The sequence below is a fragment of the Orcinus orca genome, chromosome 2, assembly GCF_937001465.1.
Source record: "Orcinus orca chromosome 2, mOrcOrc1.1, whole genome shotgun sequence".
Lineage (NCBI taxonomy): Eukaryota > Metazoa > Chordata > Mammalia > Artiodactyla > Delphinidae > Orcinus > Orcinus orca.
Window position 1 is genome coordinate 118084570 of NC_064560.1, and position 17897 is coordinate 118102466.

The 17897-nt window shown below is 37.9% G+C and overlaps 1 protein-coding gene across 1 annotated transcript in view; it reads left to right on the forward strand.

Moving 5' to 3' along the window:
• FSIP1 (fibrous sheath interacting protein 1) overlaps positions 1 to 17897 on the forward strand; it is a 207826-nt gene that overhangs the window by 31468 nt on the left and 158461 nt on the right. The window contains exons 6-8 of the mRNA XM_033435831.2: positions 10768 to 10866; positions 12897 to 13021; positions 14508 to 14618. Of these exons, the coding sequence (XP_033291722.2) occupies positions 10768 to 10866; positions 12897 to 13021; positions 14508 to 14618 (335 nt within the window). The remainder of the gene's footprint in view (positions 1 to 10767; positions 10867 to 12896; positions 13022 to 14507; positions 14619 to 17897) is intronic.

Genomic DNA, 17897 nt, shown 5'->3' on the forward strand with positions numbered 1-17897 from the left:
CCTCCATGATCATTTTTTTCTTTGTTCCCTGGAAAGCTCAAAGTCCTTGTAAACTGTCCAGTAGGTGGCGGCATCTAGTTAAAATAGTACTTTAAAAGCATCTCTTGAAGAATTTAGAGCCAGGCTTATTTGGACTTGAACTTTAAACACAAATCTATAAATACCCAAACCTACTTTTTGCTGTTCTTATTTTTTTCCTTTAAACAAAGGGAGAAATCTTAGGATGAGTGTTCTTGATTTCTCCCAGTCATTTCCTTAACTTTCTTAAGAGTAACTCGAGGGACTTTGGGCTAGTGGCAGAATGGCAATTTCCAATCTGTTTTCCCACCCTCTAAACACAAAATGCATCCTTTGGGGATGTTATAGTCCCTTTATAACATCACAAAAACAATAGCAAAAAAAAAAAAAGAAAAGATACTTGTGTATTTAGTTTTATTTATAGGAACTAAACACAAATGGGGCATTGACTCTATGAGAAAGATAAACACCATATTAAATTGATTTCTTTTTAAACCGCATTTTGACTTCATAAACCAGAGATAATATCCTCAAGTACTGAGGTTTCAAAGTGGACAGTATTGCACTTGCTAGAGATTTCAGAAGTATTTTAAAAGTCTGTCTCACCACATTTTCGAGGGATCACTTTAAAGCTTTTCTAGAGAAATGTGAAAATCATTTACCATACCAGGAGTTTTCCCTTAGTTTTTAGCATTTATCTGATGGATAGAGGTAGAATTCATTACTCTCTGAGACGAATATATCTAGTGATAGGATTGCTTGTTATCGGTGTTTTGGATAGAGGTTATTCTTTTTTGCCTTTGTCACTTTTGCCCTTGTGTTTCCAGCTCCAATGTATACATGTAAGCACAAAACAGTGGCACTTTAATCAGATTTCTCAAAATTTGCAAATACCTCTTTCAAAATGATTTTCTGTGAAATTTAGGAAAATGTTGCTTCTGCTCTTGCATGTTAAGATTAAATATTCCAAGAAAATTTGGTAGTCTCTTTCTGCTGTGATTTGCAGAGGACTTGGGGAGAAAATCACATAATTGTGCTGACTGGTACAGCTAAGGATTTTTGATTTTTAACCTCTGTTATATTCTCAGTATTGCTTAGCAATTTCTCTTACATTCTCCAAAGTGGCTCTTCCAAATTGTTACTGTGTATTTAACCTTCCATCCTCTTATGCAAGTCCTTTACCCTGGCAGTCTTAGGGTTCAGAGAAAATGCACCAACTGGTTGGGAGTCCCTTCCAAATTCTTGCTTTCTGTCTCCAAATTGCACTCTGACTGTGCTCCTCTACCCTCTTCCCTCTTCCCTTAGATGGAGGGCAGGTGCTCTTCTTCTCCAAGGCCAAAGTCAATAATGTCCCATCCCCTTCACTCTACTCCTGCCTCCTGATCCATCAGTTTTTCTGTCTCTTACCTAGAGCATCTCTCTTGTCTCCTCTGGGTCCTTCCCTTCAGCTAACCAGGCTTAAATGTTCTGGCCCTAAAACAGAATCAAAGAGCCATCAAACCAACAAAACATACAAATAAAACCTCCTCCCTCGGTTCGTCACCCTACTCCCAAACAGGTACCATTCGGTTTCCCTCCTCTCCTTAAAGGTCAGACTTCTTGAGAGAATAGTCCGCACCTACTAGTGCTACTTGGTCAACTTCCATTTACTTCCCAACTTCCCAACTGTATTTTCTCCTATCACACTACAGAAACTACTTCATCAGTGGTCCTCCTAAATTCTATATCTAGTGACATCCTCCCAGTTTTCATCCTATTTGATACCTGTCGCATCTGACACAGTTGACCACTCATAGAATAGTAACTTTTTTTTTTTTTTTTACTGGATTCATTATTTCCTGCTGGTTCTCCTCTCCCCCTCCTTATTTCCCATGGTTGAAACCTATTTCTTTTTTTGTATATTTTCGCTATCTTGGTTAATGGTTTCGTCATCCACCCAGTCTTTGTGATGGCTAATTGTATGTGTCATTTTTGGATCACAGGATTCCCAGATGTCTGGTTAAGCATTATTTCTGGGTGTATCTGTGAGGGTGTTTCTGGAAGAGCCTAGCATTTGAATTGGTAGACTGAGTGAAGTGAATACTGTCCTGATTGTGGGTGGGCATCATCCAATACTTTGAAGGCTTGAATAGAACTAAAATGTAGAGGGGGGGGGATTGGCCCTCTCTCTGCCTGACTGTTCGAGTTGGGACATTGATCTCCTCTGGCCCTCAGTAATAATTATTTTATTTATTCTAATTACCTTTAGTTGTTTGCTTTGAGTCTTGTTAGTTTATGATCACCTGGAAATAATATTAATTTTCGACACTTATTCCTATTCTGAGAACTTTATAAGGACATAGTGTTGAAATTTATTCAATGTATTTCAATATCTATTTAACGTATTGTAAAGCTTTTTCTTCTTGACAAACTTAATTAATGTTTCAAAATTAATAGATTTAAATACTAAATTAGTCTTTTATTCCTAGGTTAATGTATTTCTTGGTTATGGAGGATTATTATTTTAATTTAGTACCAGATTTGAATGGCTGAATTTATTCAGAATTTTTGCGTCTGTATTTATAAGTGAAATTAGCTGTGTGTTTGTGTGTGCGCGTGTGCCCATGTGCATGTATGTCATGGTGTAGCAGGTAGAGGTGGGGTTGGTGGTGGTTGTGTGTATGCTTTGTCAGTCTGTGTTAGCTTCATAAAATGAATGGGGCTAGCTGTCCATTTATTTCTAAGCTTTGAAACAGTTTATATAACATGGGGATTATCTGTTTCCCCCAAATTTGAAAGATTTCACTGGAAAAACCATCTGGTTCAAATAATTTCTTGGAGGCAATTCTCTGATTCTTTTCTCAGCTTCTTTCATATTTACTATTGTATTACAGTTTACTAGTCTTCTGGAGTCAATTTTGGCAATATGTCCACGTCATTGAGATTTTAAAGTATCCATTTCACTGAGATTTAAAATTTTACTCATAAAACTTCATATAGCATTCAAAAATGATAATTCTCCTTCTTATTGTTTATATGTCCCATTTCTTATTTCTAATTTTGTTAGTTGTTTGTTTCTCTTTTTAATCTGGAATTTTTGTAAAGTTAATTTTTAATTTTAGCACAATTTTAGATTTACAGGAAAAATATGAAGAAAGTACAGAGATTTTCCATATACCTGCAACGAGTTTCCCTTTTATTAAGATTAGTATGGTACCTTTGTTACAATTAATGAACCAATATTGATACATTATTATTAACTAAAGTCCATACTTTATTCAGGCTTTTAGTTTTTACCTGATGTCCTTTTCCTGTTCCAAGATCCCATCCAGTATACCACAGTACGTTTACTCATGTCTCCTTAAGCTACTCTTGGCTATGCACTTTCTCAGACTTCCCTTGTCTTTGATGACCTTGGCACTTTTGAGGAGTACTGGTCAGGTATTTTGTAGAATTTCCAGCAGTTATGACTTATGTCATGGTTTTCACATGATTCGATTTGTATTGTATGTTCTTGGGAGGAAGACCATAGAGTTAAAGTGCCATTTTCATTACATCCCATCATACTATCAGTATAACTTATCACTGTTGATGTTAACTTTGATCACCTGGCTGGGGAAGTATTTGTCAGGTTTCTCCACTGTAAATTTTCTCAATAGTTCACCTTTTCCGTACTGTCTTCTTCAGAAGAAAGTTACTATGCGCAGCCCATACTTAAGGAGTGGGGAGTTATGCATCACTTCCTTGATGGCAGAGCATTTACATAAACTATTGTGAATTATTCTTTATTATTATTTTTACATTTTATTTATTTATTTTTAAAATTTGGCTGCTCTGGGTCTTCGTTGTGGCTCTTGGGCTTCTCTAGCTGTGGCGTGGGCTCAGTAGTTGTGGTGCGTAGGCTTAGTTGCCCCACGGCGTGTGGGATCTTAGTTCCCCGACCAGGGATTGAACCCCTGTCCCCTGCGTTGGAAGGCAGATTCTTAACCACTGGACCACCAGGGCAGTCCCATTGTGAATTATTCTGCATGGGGGATTCATCTAGTCTCCTTATTTATTTATTTCACTATTGACTTGTGGATATTTGTTTATACTTTGGATTATTTCATTGCTCAAAATTTTACAGCTTTGACCATTGGGAACTTGTTCAGTTGACTCTTGTGTCCTTTTGTCATATTTCCTCCACTGTGTGTTTTATTTTGCTGTTGTTGTGAGCACTTCCTCGCTTTCTGGCTTCAGACTCATCCTCTATGTTTCTTACCTGAGTCCTAGAATCAGCCGTTTCTCCGATCAGCTGGTTCCTCTTATTGGAGAATGATACTAGAAACCAGATCTGGATGCTAGGTGTGCTTGCTGTTACTGGGGAGTTGTTGACTCTAGGCCTTCTGAGAAAGGAAGTATTTGTGTGTATGCTAACCTGTTACACACTTATCTATAAATATTTCTATGTGTAACCATCTGTATCTGTATTAGGCTAAACATAGGTTCATACTTAGGTCTCTGACTTTATTACCCCATGGATCATTCTAGCCTTTTCTCTTGCTTATCTGTAACCACCACTCCAACAGTGAAACACCTGGCTCTCATCAAAGGCCATCCATTTACTTAATTGTTCAATTCTACTGTATGTGTGTAGTGATACCAGAATTGTTGACCTGTACCCCACAGGACATAACCTCATCAACCGGAGTACAGAGCTCACGTGCAGTTTCTGTTGCCTTTAGTCTTGCAGAGTCTACTCATTTCCACAGTTACTTAGAGTGAACATTTTTCCCTTCACCCCCTCCAGTGAAATTATTTCATACATTGATAACACAGATTGTTTTATCAAATTCTGTATTTTATCCTGGGATTCTGTGACATCCTAAATAATCTTTTGAAAATTGCATACATTAAGGTTCACTCTCTGTGCTGTGAAGTTATAGGTTTCCAAAAATGTATAGTGTCGTGTAACCACTGTTACGGTATAATACAGAATAGTTTTACCACACTTAAAGATCCCCTCTGTGGATGAATGGATAAAGAAGATGTGGCACATACATACAATGGAATATTACTCAGCCATAAAAAGAAATGAAATTGAGTTATCTGTAGTGAGGTGGATGGATCTAGAGTCTGTCATACAGAGTGAAGTAAGTCAGAAAGAGAAAAACAAATACTGTATACTAACACATATATATGGAATCTAAAAAAAAAAGAAAGAATGGTTATGAAGAACCTAGGGGCAGGGAATAAAGATGCAGATCTACTAGAGAATGGACTTGAGGACACGGGGAGGGGGAAGTGTAAGCTGGGACAAAGTGAGAGAGTGGCATGGACATATGTACACTACCAAATGTAAATTAGATAGCTCGTGGGAAGCAGCCACATAGCACAGGGAGATCAGCTTGGTGCTTTGTGACCACCTAGAGGGGTGGGATGGGGAGGGTGGGAGGGAGGGATATGCAAGAGGGAAGAGATACGGGGATATATGTATAGTTGACTCACTTTGTTATAAAGCAGAAACTAACACACCATTGTAAAGCAATTATACTCCAATAAAGATGTTAAAACAAACAAAACAAACAGAGGTCCCCTGTGTGAATCGCCATTGAACTCTCCCTTCTTCCCCCAAACCTCTAGCCACCACCGATTTTTTTACTGTCTCTCTAGTTTTGCCTTTTCCAAATGTTGTATAATTGGAATCATTCCGTATGTAGCCTTTTTCAGAGTGGGTTTTTTAACTTAGCAATATACAGTTAAGATTCATCCATGTCTTTTTGTGACTTGATGGCTGATTTCTTTTTGTCACTAAATATTTTTCTATGGATGTACCACTGTTTGTTTTTCCCTTCATCTATTGAAAGATATCTTGATTGCTTCCAGTTTTTGATGAATACGAATAAAGCTGCTTTAAACATTAGTGTGCAGATTTTGGTGTGGACATAAAATTTCCATTTTGGGGGGTAAATATGTAGGAGCAGGATTGCTGGATCATACAATAAGTGTTTAACTTTGTAAGAAACTGTCTGTCTTCCAAAATGGCTCTACCATTTCATATTCCCACCAGCAAAAATGAAAGTTCCTATTGTTCTGCATCCTTGCCAGCAATTGGTATTGTCAGTTTTTTGGATTTTAGCCATTCTAATAGGTATATATTGATATCTCATTGTTGTTTTAATTTGCATTTACATTTCCCTAATGACAAAGGGTGTTGAGTATCTTTTCAGGTGCTTGTTTGTCATATATATATTTTCTTTACTGAGTTGTCTGTTAGGTCTTTTGCCCATTTAAAAAAATCGGATTGGTTGTTTTCTTGTTGAGTTTTAAGAGTTCTTTGTACATTTTGGATACAACTCCTTTGTCAGATATGTGTTTTGCAAATATTTTCTCTCAGCCTGTGGCTTGTAATTTCCTTCTCTTAACAGTATCTTTTGCAGAGCAGATGTTTTAAATTTTAATAAGCTTAACTTACCAATTTTTTCTTTCATGGATCATGCTTGTGGTGTTGTATACAAAAACTCGTCACTAAATTGAAGCTCATATAGATTTTTATCCTGTGTTTTAGAAGTTTTATAGTTTTGCATTTTACATTTAGGTTTATAATCCAGTTTGAATTAACTTTTGTGAAAAGTATAAGGTCTGTATCTATGTTCTTCTTTTTTTATTTTTTGCACATGGACATCCAGTTGTTCCAGCACCATTTGTTTAAGAGATTATCCTCTCTCTATTCAACTGTTTTGTTCTTTTGCTAAAGATTAGTTGCCTATATTTTTGCAGGTCTATTTCTGAATCCTCTATTCTGTTGCAGTGATCTATGTGGCTATTCTTTTGCCAATACCATGCTATCTTGATTACAGTGAGTGTTTTCTCTTTTTAAAATTATACTTGAGGATTTTTCTTTTTATACCTTTGTGAGCCAGTTTTGAATTTCTTTGCTAATTCTAACAATTATCTATATTTCTTTTCTTGAACTTGTTATTGTTTTCTCTAGCTTCTTCAGTTAAACTAGTTAAGCTCATTTTATTTTCTCTTAAAATATGTGTCTGCTAGGGCTGCCATAAAAAAAATACCACAGACTGGGTGGCTTAAACAGCAGAAACTTATTTTCTTACAGTTTTGGAGGCTAGACGTCTAAGATCAAGGTATTGGAAAATTTGTTTTTTGGTGAGGTCTCTCTTCCTGGCTTACAGATGGCCACGTTCTCACTGTGTCCTCACATGACCTTTTCTCTGTGCACAAGGGAAGAAGAGGAGCAGGGTGAAGATATCTCTGGTGCCTCTTCCTCTTCTTGTGAGGACACCAGTTCTATTGGATTAGTACCCCACCTAATAACCTCATTCAACTTTAATTACCTCCGTAAAATACAGCCACACTGGGGGTTAGGGCTTCAGTGTATGAATTTTGGGGGGTTACAGTTCAGTCCATAACAATATGATAAAAGCTCTATTGCTATAAATTTGTTTCTGCATATAGATTTAGCTTTGTACTACATTCTTTGTTGTATGGTATCATCATTATTCTCTACAGGTTGTTATTGTACTCTTATTTCTTCATTGACTTTATAGTTAATTAGAAAATGGTGCTTTTCCCTTGTTCTCCAGGATTTTTTTTAAGCCCTCTGTTTTAAAAGTCAATGTGGAAATCTATAACACTGTGGGCATTGTTTTGATATTTTGAGTTAATTGAAATTTCCTCTGTAGGCTAATAGGGTGGTTCTTAATTGTAGGGGACATTTGGATGTGTGCATTTTTGGTTGGTGTCATGATGTGCAGTGGGAAGAGGTCAGTTTCTACCTAATCGGGGCAAGTGAGAACTTCTGGTTCTCTTCTATGCCACAGGCCAGTCATGCCATTGTATGTCATATGTTTCTCTCTGTGTGTGTGTTGGGGTCGGGAGGAGAGAGAGAGAGGGAGAAAGAAAGGGTGAATATATTAGGCCCTGTCTTCCCCTAAATATGCCACACTGCCATTGCTGCTTTGGAGCTGTCAGGGGTAGGTGTGGAGCACTGTGTGTGGAGTCTCCTCCCAAGTTCCAGGTATGCAGTGAGGCAGAGCCCACAGGGCTCTGGTTTTCCCATTCTCTTTGGTGATCTCTATCCAACTCCAAGATTTCACCTCTAATGGGATGAGTGCCAGGGAGCAGCCTCACGTGTGTGTCACTTGTGTCTTCTGCAAACTCATCCCCTCTGATGTTCTTCTAGGTCCTTCCCATTGTCTGGGATGGGCTTTCTTCTCTAGGTGGCAGGAAGCAACTTAAATCAATCCTGCAATCTTCCTCTTTTAAGACTCTTGTTAAAAATTGTGCTGAAAACTTTTGAAAATTGTAAAGCACTATAAAATTGAAAGAGTCTTTCATTCAATTAAAAAATGTTAATAAAACAATTGTGCTCAGTCTTTCAAGGTCTGGCCCTTGATCTCTCAAGGGAGACTTTTTTCCCCCAGAAGAATGTTTGTAATGAGGAAATTTGAAAATTTTCCTATTAACCTCTAATTTTGATATAATTTCAGACTTAAAGTCTGAAAAGTATGAAGAATTCTCAAATACCCTTTATACAGATTCTCCAAGTGTTAACATTTACCACATCCTCTGTCTTCCTGTCCACAAGAGGACACACACATGCACACAAATCAGGAAATAAGTATCGATACAATACTACTATCCAATTGACAGACTTTCTTCATGCTTTGCCAGTTGTCACACTAAAATCCTTTCTAGCAAAAGAAAATTCAATATAATGCATTGCATTTAATTGTCATATCTCTTTAGTCATTCTTTGTGTTTTATGACATTAGCATTTTGGAAGATTATAGGCCTGTTATTTTGTAGACTGTTGCCCAGTTTGGGTTTGTTTATGTTTCCATATATTGGGTTCAAGTTATGCATTTTTGGCAGAAATCCCACAGAAGTGGTACTGTGTTCTTCTCCATGAATCATATCAGGAAATGCATGATGTTGATTGTTCCATCACTGATGATGTTAACTTTGATCATTTGATTAAGGTGGTGTCTGCCAGGTTTCTGCACTGTAAAGTTACCATTTTTCTTTTTGTACTGAATAAGTTATCTCATGGAAGGATACTATGAGGCTATTATCCTGTTATTCTTCAAACTTTCACCCATGAGTTTTATTATCCATTGATGATTCCTACCTGAATCAATTATTATTATGATGGTTACCAAATGGTTATTTTCTAATTCCATCATTTCTTCTACATTAATTAGAATTTTTTTGACTATAAGGAAGAGCTTTCTAATGGAGGACTTTTGGAATTTAGAAAATGCTTTTTCTCTTTCAAGGAGTTGAGCTCCTGCAGTTGAATGTCTGCCTTTTACAACTATTGTCTTTTAAACTCAAGACTGAGCTATGAGGCCTTTGTTCTAGGCTGTACCCATCTTCTGTCTGAGGCAATGACTACCCTGCGACTATGGGTGAAGAGCCACAGGGTCACACGAATGATTTCAGCCTAGGAAAAACCCCTGGGTTTAAAAGCTTCAGTATCACCTTGCTATAATAGTTTTTAGTATTGCAAGTTTTCATATTTTTGTGTCTTTCTAGGTACTTTAGTTTAAAATTGAGTGAAACTGCTATTAAAGAGGAATTATGTGATCAAAAATAAATATATTACCACTTTGGATATGTGATGCAACTTAAACCAATAACAGAACGTTGCCAAATTGCTGACTCGATGAGCCTGCTTTAATGAATATTTTAAGACCCCTAATAGTAGTGGTTGCAAAACAATTAAAGTTTGAAAAGAACTTTAAACCTTTTTGCTTTTTGAGTAGCTTACCCCTCTCCCTGCAAGGCTTATACCACTAATTTGCTGGATTAACTCATCAAAGATTGTACAAGGATTATGGTTGTAATGTCAATCCTGGTGATGCCAGATTATTATGAATTCCAAATTAGGGAATTGGATTGATTAATTTTTTTTTACTGTCAGAAGTTGTACGTTATGAATTTGGTGGTGTTTGTGTGTTAGGGTGAATGTATCTTGCCTGTATTATCTCCAAGTAGATGCTTGAATCAGGTTTGTTTCAGAGGTAGGTGATGAATCCTGTAGTGTCTTCAAGACTTGTCATGTTTTCTTAAGCAAAAACATTTCTGTGCCATAACCTGGCAGATTCTCTCATATTAATGCAAAGTGATATTTATTTATGTTAGCAGTTTCTTGTAAATATACAGTGTCTGAAGTAGCTAGTAGAACATGAAACAAATTACATTAAACAAAAAGAGTTAAAAACCACAATTTCCTAATTTCTTTAGGGATATTATCCCAAGAGAATAAATAAAAGAAAAGAAGGCTAACTGCTAAGTGTCTCCCCAGTTTTCTCTCTGAAACACATTCTGTTATTTTAATGACTGACCCTATATCTGAAATCTAAACCTTGGGGATCTAAAATAAAAAATAAAAACACAAAGTTATGCAGTGTGCACATTCTCCGTATTAAGAATATTAGACTTTGGATACATTATCTCCAGTTAATTAATATGATATTTTAGTGCAACCTTGTACATCCTCTTTGCACAGAAGTTCTAGGGAAATTCTGTTGATTATCTTGATTGCTCTGTTTTGAGTGGCTCATGTGTACAAAGATGATTATCATTTCTACCTGAAAGTGACATTGTCTTTTTTTTTTGAAAGTGACATTGTGTTAAGAAACGTGTGGAGGGAATTGAGGAATATTGCAGAGAACATTAGGTCTTATCTTTTTCAAAACAACTGTTCACATAAACAATTCCTTATTTATTTTGTGTGTTTTGAACACGTGATTTTTAAATCAATAGATCCTTCTTGCTATGAGCACGAAGATACCTTTTTCTCTGTGTTTCACACTCAAGTCCCTCCAGAAGACTATGAAAACTGTATACAGAATGTCAATAAAGGTATGTGATTTTACATACTGTCACAAGAAGATACTAGCAGTATGTAGAAATATTCACAGATGAAACGACTTGATGTGATTTAATTCAGTGGTGAGTGGAAGTAGGTGAGGTTATAGATGAAACAAGATTGGTCATTATTGAAGTTAGTTGTTGAGGGTTTATTATACCAGTCTTTCTACTTTTGGATTGAAATTTTGTATAATAAAGAGCTAAAGAAGATCTGGCTGCAAGTAATAGAAACCTAGCTTTAAGTGAAAAAGAAAATTTATGGAAAGAATCCGGCTGGTAGACAGCTTCTTTGATTCCCAAGAGCATATCCTGTGGCTAGTCATTGAGAGGGCAATTCAATTCCTAAATCCTAGAGAAGAGACCAACTGATCTGTCTTGGGTTAGGTGCCCACCCTTGGTTCAACCAACTCATCCAACCTAGCAAGGGTTGGGGTCACTATAGGAACATGGCAGCTTCTACCCTGGATCACTACCAGGATGGAGAGAAGAGGACATTTCTAGGGAGATAATTCCTACCAGACAATCTAAGGTTTAATCCTATAATTTATTAAAAGTATATTTTAAAGAAACTATTATAAATGTAGACAGAGATGCATTTAATTTGATTTATTTTAATGTATTGTTTAAGAGAATATGAAACTTCAGCTGAATGAATAGACTTCATATTTCAACTTAAAAGACTGTATACAATTTGGATTATGGGAAAAAGTTATATATTTTATATCTAAGAAGGCCACTCTCCAAAAAAGTAAATCATACTTTAACTATTGATAGTTTATTAAAAAAATCATGTTATTGATTAAAGAATAAAACCCCAATTATAAAGGATAGAAAAGTAAAACTTTTCTTTTGTCTGAAAAGAAATTAAATCCAGAGATCTCACCCTTTTCCTTGTTCTTTTCAGCTAGTGTTATCAACATTTATTCTTTAATTATGAAATTTATACTGAATCTTTGATAATAAGCTGTAAATACACCAATTGACTAGCTCCCTTAATCCTTTTTATTGAAGTAACCTCTCTCATAAAACAAAGGTAACTTTTAAGTAAGCCTTGTCTACATTGAGCTACTGGCTAGTGTTTTTTTCTGTTGGACTTTAATATGGCAATTTATCCTATTTTGTAAGGTGGACTCCATTTCTCATTTAAGAGGACTCTTCTTTCTGTGTATTTTTAGAGCTTTAATGAAGGATTCACATAATTTTTTAAAAAATGCTTTAAATGTGACTACAATGAAAACAAGATATTTTATAAAGGGGATAAGAGTCCACAAGTATTTTTCTTACTCTTGTCTTGAGTACTCAAGGTCTGAACAACTCAGAGGTTGACTCAAATCTCTTTTCAAAGGTTGAGAAAAACTGATAAATTGAAATGGGTTTTAGGGGTTTGTGCAGATAGGATGTGGAACATCCAGGACACTTATGCCCAGACTTTGCTTAAAAGACAGGGTTGAACAAAAAGTTTATTCTAAGAGGGTGATGGCAAATTAACAGAGTAGCGGGTAATGACTCTAGCCTTACGGAAAGTTTTATTTCATATAAAGACTAAAATAAAATATATTTTAAAATTCCCATGACATCAGAGATTTCTCCTTTACATATATCACTTGAAGTTCTTTTTGTGTTTCCCGTGATTCCAAAGGAATCAGCATAAGAAGTTTGATACAGGATAATGAATAACAAAAGAAGTTTTATGAGAACTTCATGGCAAATTATGGGAACACATTTATCTTTTTAAGAATAAATCTCTGGGGAATTCCCTGGTGGTCCAGTGGTTAGGGCTCTGCGCTTCCACTGCAGGGGACACGGGTTTGATCCCTGGTCGGGGAACTAAGATCCTGAAAGGCGTGTGGCACAGCCAAAAAAAAAAAAATCTCTGTATGTATTAAGTTTCTGGATCTGGAATTTAGAAGTACTTCTATGTGTGTTTTATTTCTTATATATCCTAATATATGCTTAAGGTAAAATTTTAGCATAATGGACAATTATAATTCTGAAAAAATTTTGAACTTTCTTAATATTAGATTTTACGTATGGTGTGGAAAGAAATGAGTCATTGATCAAAGCAGAAAAGAAACCTTTCTCAAATACAGAAAAGATTGAGCTCAGGGGTAAACACAGCCAGGACTTTATTAAGCGAAACATTGAGGTATGTACTTAGAAATTTAGAAGCCAGAATGTGGGATGAAGTGAGCTGCAAGCATGGAAATAGTTGTGTTCATTGTCTTTAAATATTTTTTTGACCATGATGCACGTGTATGTAACTGAAACACTATATACAACTGATAGAAAAGTTTTATGAGCCAGTACTTAACTTCACTATTTTCTTCTCCATCCTATCCTATTCTATCCCATCCTACCCCTTTTAAAATTGCTAGCTGCAACTTACTACATTTGTTTCATTATGCAGAAATGAATCTGGTTCCTGCAGTTTGAAAAACATTTATTTAGAAAATAGTTTTGGACAGTGTTTCCCAGATTTTAAATTGCATATTTAAAATCAATTTTAAAATTGTTTTATTAAAGTAATGAGACTGATTTTATAACTGGTGCATTTAGAAATTTGAATGGAAAATTCTCCTGGCAGAGTTGGAGAGGCCAACTGGTTGTCTGCCCACTGCCCCTGCCCCTTCCGCCCAACTCTAGCAGAGCTTCCTGGCAGCCTGTCACTTGTCTCTTGCTCTGATTAGCTCCCTGATTTAGGGGCTCAACCTTGGTCTTACAGGCCCTGCGGTCTCACTTGGTTTGTCCTTAAGGCAGACTTAGACTAACTAAGGGCACAAGAACTCCTGTATTAGACCAGAATGCGAATTAATTTATAGCAAGAAATGTAAGTATGGGACAGAGGCTCATGGCAAACCACTCAGGCAGTTAAGTCACTAGAAAGCTACATTGGTGAGTGTGAAGTGTTAAGAGGAGAGAGTTAAGTAATTCTTCATAGTTCAAGCCTGATGCTTTTTCCACAATTAGCACGTCTTTTCCAGGCAGACTGGATTCTGGGTCAGCCTGCTGCTGTGAGGACTGACCTCTGGGACTCTCGATTTTTCTGTGCTCCATCATTGTATGATCTGAAGGAGACCTTCTCCAGCTTGCTCTGTCTCTTTGTTCTGGCTCATTGTATGTTGATTTAGTGTTTAATTTTCCAAGAGCAGTAAGGTTTTCCCCATATCCAAGTTCTTGCTGACACAGACAGCAGCTCCACCATATATTTCCCTTTTTCCCTTTTAACAATAGTAACTGAATCTTATTTAAACTCCTGATATGATATTCTTGAAATTTAAAAGCAGTTTCATTTAGTGAATATATGCCACATAGGAAGTGGTAAGATTCCTTCCAAATGTCTCAGCAAATATGTTTTTGCATTGATACATATTATATAAAGAGAGGTTTGCAAACTGCCCATGTTTTAATTTTAAATAAAATGTTTGTTGAAATGGTTGAATATCTTTGCTTGGAGAATGGACCTCTATCAAAAATTTGGCATAAAGTAAAATTACCTAGCAAATGAAAATGCCTAATCTCACAAATTTTACCTTAGTGTTTCTGTATTGTAGAAGCCTCAGGTCCCATTTTTATTTTTCCTGAACTATGAATTGCTTTGAGTATTTAATATTTTCCATTCATACATTCTGTAGTTGGCCAAGAATTCAGGACAACCAGTAGTTATGATTGACAGAGAGAAGAAAAGGCTGGTTGAACTTTTGAAGGACTTGGATAACAGTGATTCGGGGCTGTCCAGTTCTGAGGTAAGTAAACTCTGATATTCCACAAGCTCTACACTTCTTAATTTTTATTTCTTTAATCATGTTATTGACCCATTAGCATAAATTTATAGTAATTTTTCAAATTATGGAACAATATTTCTGACTTTAAAAAATCCCGTTTTGGGCTTCCCTGGTGGCGCAGTGGTTGAGAGTCCACCTGCCGATGCAGGGGACATGGGTTCGTGCCACGGTCCGGGAGGATCCCACATGCCACGGAGTGGCTGGGCCTGTGAGCCGTGGTCGCTGAGCCTGCGCATCCGGAGCCTGTGCTCTGCAACGGGAGAGGCTGCAACAGTGATAGTCCCGTGAACCGCAAAAAAAAAAAAAAAATCCCGTTTTACAAATTTATTTTTATCTAAATTTTCCAATTTATTCTTGCCGATTCATTATTGACTCTCCTATGTCATTATAAGAGTGACGACAATTGGCTTTCACAATAATAACCTCTGCCTATGATGTGATGGGCTTGGTCATTGATGACACAGAATTGTGTTTCTCTGGATCCTTTTATTTTGGACATTTCTTATTATCCCTAAACTGGTTCCATGATATTTTAGCGAAATCTTCAGTAATCCTGAAGAGCACCATCCTGCTCCTGCCCAGGTACCGCTGGGCATCTAGTTCCATGAAGAGTCTGGGGCGAGCACAGACTGAGTGTAAGGAGGGGAAAAGCGTGAATCCAGGGTGCGAATGCAGGTATTTATAGGGCCCAGACAAGCACATAAGGAGTGCAGTGGCTCAGCGTTTGTGCTTGTTTGCATACTAAACTTATAGCCATATTCTTTTTATTTATTTATTTTTTAAAGTTATTTCTGAGATATACATTTTAAAGTAATAACTAGAATTCTTATAACATTATATCAGAACATGTAAGATTTTTAGAAATTTCATGTAATATCTGAAACATTTATATTAACATATTTCCATACAAATAACCCAAAGAAAGTTTAGTATTAGGTTTTTTTTTGTTGTTTGTTTGTTTATACTGCAGGTTCTTATTAGTCATCAATTTTATACACATCAGTATATACATGTCAATCCCAATCGCCCAATTCAGCACACCACCATCCCCACCCCACCGCGGTTTTCCCCCCTTGGTGTCCATACGTTTGTTCTCTACATCTGTGTCTCTATTTCTGCCCTGCAAACTGGTTCATCTGTACCATTTTTCTAGGTTCCACATACATGCGTTAATATACGATATTTGTTTTTCTCTTTCTGACTTACTTCACTCTGTATGACCGTCTCTAGGTCCATCCACGTCTCAACAGATGACTCAATTTCGTTCCTTTTTATGACTGAGTAATATTCCATTGTATATATGTACCACAACTTCTTTATCCATTCGTCTGTCGATGGGCATTTAGGTTGCTTCCATGACCTGGCTATTGTAATATTCTTACTTCTACAAAGAAATACATTCTCCTGTGTGCCTTGAAGCTCTTAGCCTTGTCGTCTAGTTTTTATTCCCCTATGTTTGTTTAATAGAGATGATGTGATAAATGCTGCTGGCACCCTGCCCAGATCCCTTTTACCTGGCACATGTGTGCATCCATCCCCCTGCCCTGTGCCAAGGGTGCACAGCTGCCTCCTTCCCTGGAGAATTGCCCTGGGCTAAATGGGAGCTGACCAGCTCAGGACAGCAGCCCCCGCCTCCCCTCACATCCCCTCACCTTGAGATGGGATTAGCTGTGCCCTGCAGTTTGTCCTCCACCTCTTCCCCAGGGGTCACCCAGTCTTCAGCTGAGACCATATCCTCACCTAGCTTTGTTTCCTTGTCCTAGCCTGCTCCCCTCACACCCCTAATCCTGAAAGCATCCCCCCACTAAGTCACTTAAACAAGAATCTCTGCCTCAGGTTCCAGATCTAGGGAACCCAGCCTAAGACGTGTAGGTTCAGAGGGTAGTTTTTGCTCTGGGTAAAAAGCAGAGCATGTGCAGCAATATCTGTAGCCAGTGGGGGAGAGTGTGCTGGTCCGTGGCTGCTGCTGCATGGAAATCCTGCCCAGGGCTGCCTGGATCCTCCAATTCGTCAAGAGAAGCTAGAAATTCAGATGAAAAGAAAAAAAATAACAGTTCTCTATCATTCCTACTCCAGGAAAGGCCAGTGTTGTACTGGTATATATTCCTCCAGGTTATGTATTCACAGCTGACACTGTGGTCTGTAGAAATGGAGTCTCCAGACACTGCAGGTGGTAGCGGAGAGTGGTTGTGTGTGCTGGCTTTGGCAGTCTGTTGTCACCTGGGCTAGAATGCAGGATCCATCATTTCTCAGTTCTGTCACCTTGGGAAGTTATTTCTCTTCACCTCAGTTTCCCCCTAGTTCTGGAGAGAAATCTAAAGTGGTCTCACTGGCCTAGGATCAGTGTTGGCAGGGGGCTGCATTCCTCTCTGGAGGTCCTTCAGTAATTAATTAGTCTCCAAAATCTTATATCTTAACAGGAAAGGATCTTTGGTATGCTTTTATTTCCCTCTTCTCCCCTTTCCTCGCCTCCAGAATGTATTGAAATCACCTGGAATTTTAGTTCCAGGATGTTAGAAGTTTTTCCCTTTATTTAATAAATTAATAAATTTATTTATGGCTGTGTTGGGTCTTCATTGCTGCGCGCGGGCTTTCTCTAGCTGTGGTGGGTGGGGGCTACTCTTTGTTGTGGTGCACGGGCTTCTCATTGCGGTGGCTTCTCTTGTGGAGCGTGGGCTCTAGGCGCACAGGCTTCAGTAGTTGTGGCACGTGGGCTCAGTAGTTGTGGCTCGTGGGCTCTAGAGCTCAGGCTCAGCAGCTGTGGTGCACGGGCTTAGTTGCTCCGTGGCATGTGGGATCCTCCCGGGCCAGGGCTCGAACCTGTGTCCCTTGCATTGGCAGGCAGATTCCTAACCACTGCACCACCAGGGAAGCCCAGAAGTTTTTCCTGTTTTTTTTTTTTTGCGATACGTGGGCCTCTCCCGTTGCGGAGCACAGGCTCCGGACGCGCAGGCTCAGCCATCACGGCTCACGGGCCCAGTCGCTCCGCGGCATGTGGGATCTTCCCGGACCAGGGCACGAACCTGCATCCCCTGCATCAGCAGGCGGACTCTCAACCACTGTGCCACCAGGGAAGCCCCCAAGTTTTTCCTTTTAAAAACAGTATGCGTCTTATATTTTAGGAATCTTTCTCAATAGTAGCCAAATTTTTAAATCACGTCATTACCTGTGTATTTAAGCTCAACTAATTGTTTATTTGTACAAATCGTTTTTCCTGAGTCATTCTTCTGGAATTAAAAA